This window comes from Gymnodraco acuticeps, unplaced genomic scaffold (assembly GCF_902827175.1).
Source record: "Gymnodraco acuticeps unplaced genomic scaffold, fGymAcu1.1, whole genome shotgun sequence".
NCBI lineage: Eukaryota > Metazoa > Chordata > Actinopteri > Perciformes > Bathydraconidae > Gymnodraco > Gymnodraco acuticeps.
This window is the reverse complement of record NW_022990702.1, coordinates 471,958-477,957: the sequence shown is the minus strand read 5'-3', so window position 1 is coordinate 477,957 and position 6,000 is coordinate 471,958. Positions and strand designations below refer to the sequence as shown.

At 44.6% G+C, this 6,000-nt stretch overlaps 1 protein-coding gene across 1 annotated transcript in view; it reads right to left on the bottom strand.

Annotated features, from left to right (window-relative positions):
- Positions 1-717: 717 nt before the first annotated feature.
- LOC117556272 overlaps positions 718-6,000 on the bottom strand; it is a 49,608-nt gene continuing 44,325 nt past the window's right edge. The window contains exons 3-4 of the mRNA XM_034231575.1: positions 1,104-1,233; positions 718-767 (exon numbers count right to left, since the gene is read on the bottom strand). Of these exons, the coding sequence (XP_034087466.1) occupies positions 718-767; positions 1,104-1,233 (180 nt within the window). The remainder of the gene's footprint in view (positions 768-1,103; positions 1,234-6,000) is intronic.

Below are 6,000 nucleotides of genomic sequence, written 5' to 3'. Positions count from 1 at the left end.
GACTCATCTCCCAGTCTAGTTTCATCACTATCATCCTTGTGTTTACCAGCATCCCAACAAATTGCTTACTCATCTATTTGGTTGAACTCTATAATATACATCAAGGAGATGGGAGTGAAATGACCCTGTAACCTATAATCCATTGCTCTGGGTTAAGGTTGGCAGCAATATCAGCTGACTGATCAGTGGTCAGAGAATAAAGCAACAAATAAAAAAGAGTGACATGGTGTTAAGGATAAGCATTTGTGTGGGGACATAGACCAATGTCAGTGTTTGTTTGAGAACCTTTGTTTGTACGTTTTGTGGGCGGGTCCTGTTTGCTGGTTTGCATTGTTGAAATAAAAAGCAGTTGCTGTTAAACAATGCATTCAAAGGAGGCGAAGGGATCAGATCCCCGCACATTTGCAAAACAAAATGCAGGGAAATCTTTGTTATGTCCTACTGGTCTCACTCGGCAGCATGTGAAGGTTGACAAATGACAACAGATGGAACACGAAATGTTTAGGTAAGGAAGTGACAGCTGGGTATATACAGTATAGAGATAATATACAGTGGTGGTGGTGCTGGTGAAATTGTGGGAATGCGATTGGAGCGTTAGAATATGGTGAACCCTAAGAAGATATACTGACCACTCCTAAAAAAGAGGAACTCAAATGTTGTTGTTGTAACCGTTCCGATTAGGGTGTAAGATCCGCCTCAGACCTAATCTCATTCACTCTAGGGGTCTCTCCACTTCCTGTGTTGCCACAGCAAGCTCAGGAGGACAACTAACACAGGAAAAGGAAGCAGAGATAAGACGTCCCCTAAGTGTAGAGATGTGCGTTCAGAGGGCATGGCTTATTCTCAGTAGTGGGTGTAGGTTCATGTAAAAGGTTGTGGCCACACAGAGCAACAAGAACAAGAAATGCAACATGAAACATAACAAATGTTTCAGTTTATCCTGTCAGTGATAAAAGAATAGCCACACAGTCATTTATTGCAGTAAACATCTATTAAAAATCACATGGTGTGAAGCGGAAAGAGGAATAAAGATGAATCAAAGAAGAGTGGTAAAACCCTCTGAAGCAACAACATTGATGAGCGTTTGGGAGAGCTGTACTCACTGGACAGTGGGCGCTCAGCGTTCTCTGTCTCGGTCACTGGGTGAGAAGGAGTGAGGTCACCTGCAGGCACCGAAGGCTTCGAGTCCACCTCCTTACTGACTCCAGCCGCACTCTCAATCACAGTACATGCCTAAAAGATGTAAAGACATAATTAACATACATGAAACAAATGAGACGTTTTGGAACCACAATGACCTAAGTTCATTAAACAAGATTCAATTCTACTAGATATAGATTCTAATTGTCTAATCTGTTGCACACTTATACTTAGATGTGCCGTGATGAGAACAAAAATGCCCCACTATTATTGGGGCTTTAACTGCAACATTGCCATAATAATAAAACACAAACATTATAAGACACTGATGGTGCAATTATAGCACTTCTGATATAGCCCATCATTGGTGAAACCATTTTTAGCTGCTGTCACAGCATTCAGATTTCTGCTATAAAAAGACAACAACTGAAGGGGATACAGCGCTGGGTGAAGAAGTGTCCCGTCCCTGAAGTGACAGAGCTGCAAAATAGATTCAGAAAACAGGCTGACAGAATCAAAGATGGAGAGAGAGAAAGAGTTTTCCTGACAGCCCGAGTCTGTTTGGATGTGCTCCACTCTGCTCCTCTCCACAGCTGAAAGAGGAAGGAGGGATGAGCCTTCAGGAGAGAGACAAGCTGACCATGAAAAGCAGGGGGAGAGGCAGAGGGTGGCTGTCAGCGAGGAGAGAGAGAGTTTAAAAGAGGCTGTGATGGCTCCCTCCATTGACGAGCAATAGGGAGACAGGCAGAGGAGTTGCAGCGCATCTTAAGACAAAAAGGCACCCAGGGCTGATGAAATATACATAACTCTCAGCTGGAGACATGGCACAGAGCGACAGAGCCAAGGAGGGCCCTGAAGGCTGACGAGACTCCACAACCCCTCCTAAACACACACTAAAAATAAAACGCACAGACACACTCCTAATGACTTCTCATGAGGAGCCAGGGGGGAAGTTACTGCTTTTTTAAGTGGGCATATATGCACGCTCACACACACACACGCAGGTATTTGAGCATCAAAGTGCATCAATGCTTCCTGCTACAGTTACAGACTGAGTGGGCCGAACCACAATACCACAGTACCACAGTGATACCATACAAAAAATAGTTTTGGCTGTTGGACAACAATCCACCAGCTGGTCAGGGGGATTTTTTGGTTGGAAGTTTGTTTCAACTGCCTCTTTCAGACCTGCCCACCTGCCCGCTCTTCAAGCCCAGGCAGCTGCCTCCGCGACACCAGCAGTTAAAAAGCATTTAAACACAGCTCACTTAACAATAAACTCTCCCTTTGTTCAGGCTAACGATCCACCTCTCCCACGCACTCTCCCAATGGCTATGCCACTGAGGTATTGGGATTCTTGTGTGTGTGTGTGTGTGTGTGTGTGTGTGTGTGTGTGTGTGTGTGTGTGTGTGTGTGTGTGTGTGTGTGTGTGTGTGTGTGTTACCAGACGCTGGGTGTATTTACTTCTTTCTTTGTTGAGTTTCCCTACTTTTCCTATCCTCCTCATGAGACGTGTTGGGTGTGCCTCTCCAGTCTGCATCTTGACACATCAGGTGTAAGCAAATAAACTTGCAGGTAAATAGTCAGCTCTGAGCCCGGGGATTACCGCTCAAGAAAACATACACAACAGATTTCCTAACCTTTTCTGCCTCTCATTCTCTCGTTCAGCCTATTAACTGTCGTTCTTTTCATACTCGCATTTTTAAAAAACTACACGTAAGGTGGTCACACTGTTTATGAAAATATGAAAGAGAAAGATAGATCGAGGAAACTAAGTGTCTGAATGGCTCCGTCAGGGCAGAAACATCAGCGTTTATAATTGAATCACTGAAATGTTGTTGCTTCGCTGGTCCACAAAACAGATGGTGGAAAGTAACACTCAACATACTGGCCTTAAAGAACAAGCTGTGATGCCAATGTTTTATGGTACCGGTTAGCTGTTGCCATCATTGCTCCCAAATGACTCCTCTATGCCCATATAGTTAGGGAGGGGCATGATTACTTACAGTATGTCATGTTACATAACAGAGTGTTACTGTGGGCACAACCATTATATAGTTCTGAGCTTAACAAGTCTAGAGAGGGTTAGATGCTCTGGTCTAATATCCAAATCTCACGGGTAGCAAAACACGTGTCAGGTATGTTTCCGAAACGACAAGTGGGTTGCTGCAGGGCTATCAAATCAACAAAATATGTTTTCCTATAATTGAAGAAATTCGAATAATAATGCAAAATAAAAGTCAGTCAAAGTTATAGCAATAAGATATTTGTTTCCAAATCAATCAGCCCCGATGATAAAATGCTGGAGCTTGAAGAGCTGGAACAGACCAATGATATGTTAGATTCAGAGCAACGGGGTGAAATAAAGAGGATCTGGAGAGGTTGCGCTAATTAAGTTTAATTCCAGAGTTCAGCCTCATCTCCACTAATTGGTAAGGATAAGGGTTGGTAATGAATGATGTTGCAGGACATGAAGAAAGCGTGCCAGCAGAAATCACAGAGCAGTGTGGAGTACTGTGTGCCCTCAAAGGATCACAAGACATTAGCAGCTGAGTGCAGATCTTGATATGAAGCTGCAGATAAACAGAGTCTGTTGGGGCCCGGGGCGTGCACAGGGAAAAGTGTGAGAGCTTGTGAATGTGTATGAGTGTGTTGTCGAGATAGAGGCTTGTCCATCAAGACAACCTCTCTTGTCATGAGCCTGTCTCAACCTACATCTCACCTGTCAACCTCTTCAAGCAGTGATGACAGTGTTTTACACAAACGCAGCCTACTGTGGACCTAATACCACTTCCTAGTAGTGACACACAGGGGGTGATGGGGCGACACACACACACACACGCACACACACATCTACTATCCCTTTCTCTCTCTCTCCCTCTATCACACACACACACACTGATTGTGACCTAATCCAGGCCTCTCCAGGGACACACTCTTTCATCATCGCTGTTCCCGTCGATACTCGAGCTCTGCACAACATCTGCAGTTCAACACCTCAAAGATTCATTAAAGCGGAGGAAGGAGTGAGAAGCAGAAGGATACATCGATAAGCAGAGGGGCTGGTTGTGTGTGGTGTGGGTGGGTGTCACCAGGGGCCAGGGGCATCCATAAACACTGCTGACAGTCTGGACAGGAAATACACTTCAGTTTGTCGATAAGTTAGTCAGCAGGGGTGAGGAACGATCAATAGGAACACAGGCTGATGTCACTGGCTGCAGACTAGATGACCTGAGGCTACTACATATGAAGAGTTTTGCTATTCAATTCATTATATTATCTCAAATGAGTTGTATTGTTTATTTAGCGGAAAACCTTGGCAGAATTATAATTCATTCGTTTCTCTTAAATCCTAAACCAGACCTTTGAACAGTGGCGAACCGTCAGGGCCTTCAAGGTATTCAGAGAATACCCTGAAACACTCAGATAAAACAAACAAAAAATCTATGTAATTATATAAATAAAATGTAATAAAATGAATAAATGAGAATCGTATCTGTGTTGTTGATCTGTAATATTACAGTGTTACGTTGATTTGTTTGTCCTTCTCGGACCATGCACTAAGCATTTCAGTGGTTTTGTGTTAGAAAAGAAAGCAACCAATCAGATCTTGTTCTGGGTCTCTGGGTAGAATATCCTTCAACCAAGGTATTCTACATCCTTGATTGAATGCCCTGGCCGTTGCACTGAATGAGAGCGTACGTTTGGACTGACAGTTTGATCAACCAATCATATATTGATTTGTAGCCAATGGGCGTATTCTTTCAGAGTTTCCCTCGGTTCCAGGGTACTCTAGGCCCGCAAGTTAACTGTCTCGAGACAGAGGATCTAGATGAGTGCGACGAAGCAATTCATGCCGTGTTAGTGTTTTTAACGTTGAAATGGCAAGTGCAACAGGTGAAGATGAAGTTGTTGCGGGATTGTTGTGAGTACCCTTTTCAAGACGACAATTCAGTGAAAAGACGGACATTATAATGCCGCGGAGAGGGGCGGCGGCGGGGGGTGTGTGTGTCTACAGAAGGTCCAGTTGTGATAGACACGGTTCGCCACTGCCTTTGAAAGACCCTCCTCCTCAGTCTCCTCTGGTGCCGTGTCCAGTTGTTGTCCTGCCTTCACCACACTGGCATTACCAGTTGAATCACTATCGTGTTACATCATGTCATGTCAGAGAGCTGCAAAGCAGATGTTTATTCATGTGAAAATGCCACGGATTATAGCTTCAACATTATTGGGAACAAATACCTCCAGAGGCATATGATTCCCCCTAGAGATTTGGGAAAATGGAGATGAAGCCGATTACCCCCACAGGACGTGAATGCCCTATATCGCATTTGCCTACTCTTGTAGTGGTGTTGAGCGCTTGTGTGTGTGCATGCTTGTCCAACGTGTGTTTGAGTGTGTTCTCAGCTTTACTGACATTTCCTCAATCGTGGTTGACATTTCCAGGGGATTTGAAGATTTGATCCCTTCTATGTTTGAAGAGTTGTGTGCTGCCCTCCTCAAAACACCGGGGGAAACGCTGCAGCAGAGCCTTCGGGGGTCTTACTCTACAGCATTTGGAGCGGCCCGTTCTCACTCACCCGGAGTGTGATCAGGAGACGACCTGCACTATACATCGCCTGCCTCTTAGAGATGACATGGTTCACTGCTTGGTCTTTTACTTAGTCTTCCTGTTTTCCCCTGAGCTGTGGAGTGGTTCTGCTTCTCTCAACTGAGGCAGAAAAGCTATCACCGAAAGATATGAGAGAATAAAGTAGATAGAGATGGTGTGGGAGGGAGCGGGAGGGAGGGAGAGAAGGCAAGAAAGTGTGATAGAGAGGGAGGGAGAGAACTGTTTCTCCTGCTACAGGCTGGTTAGTG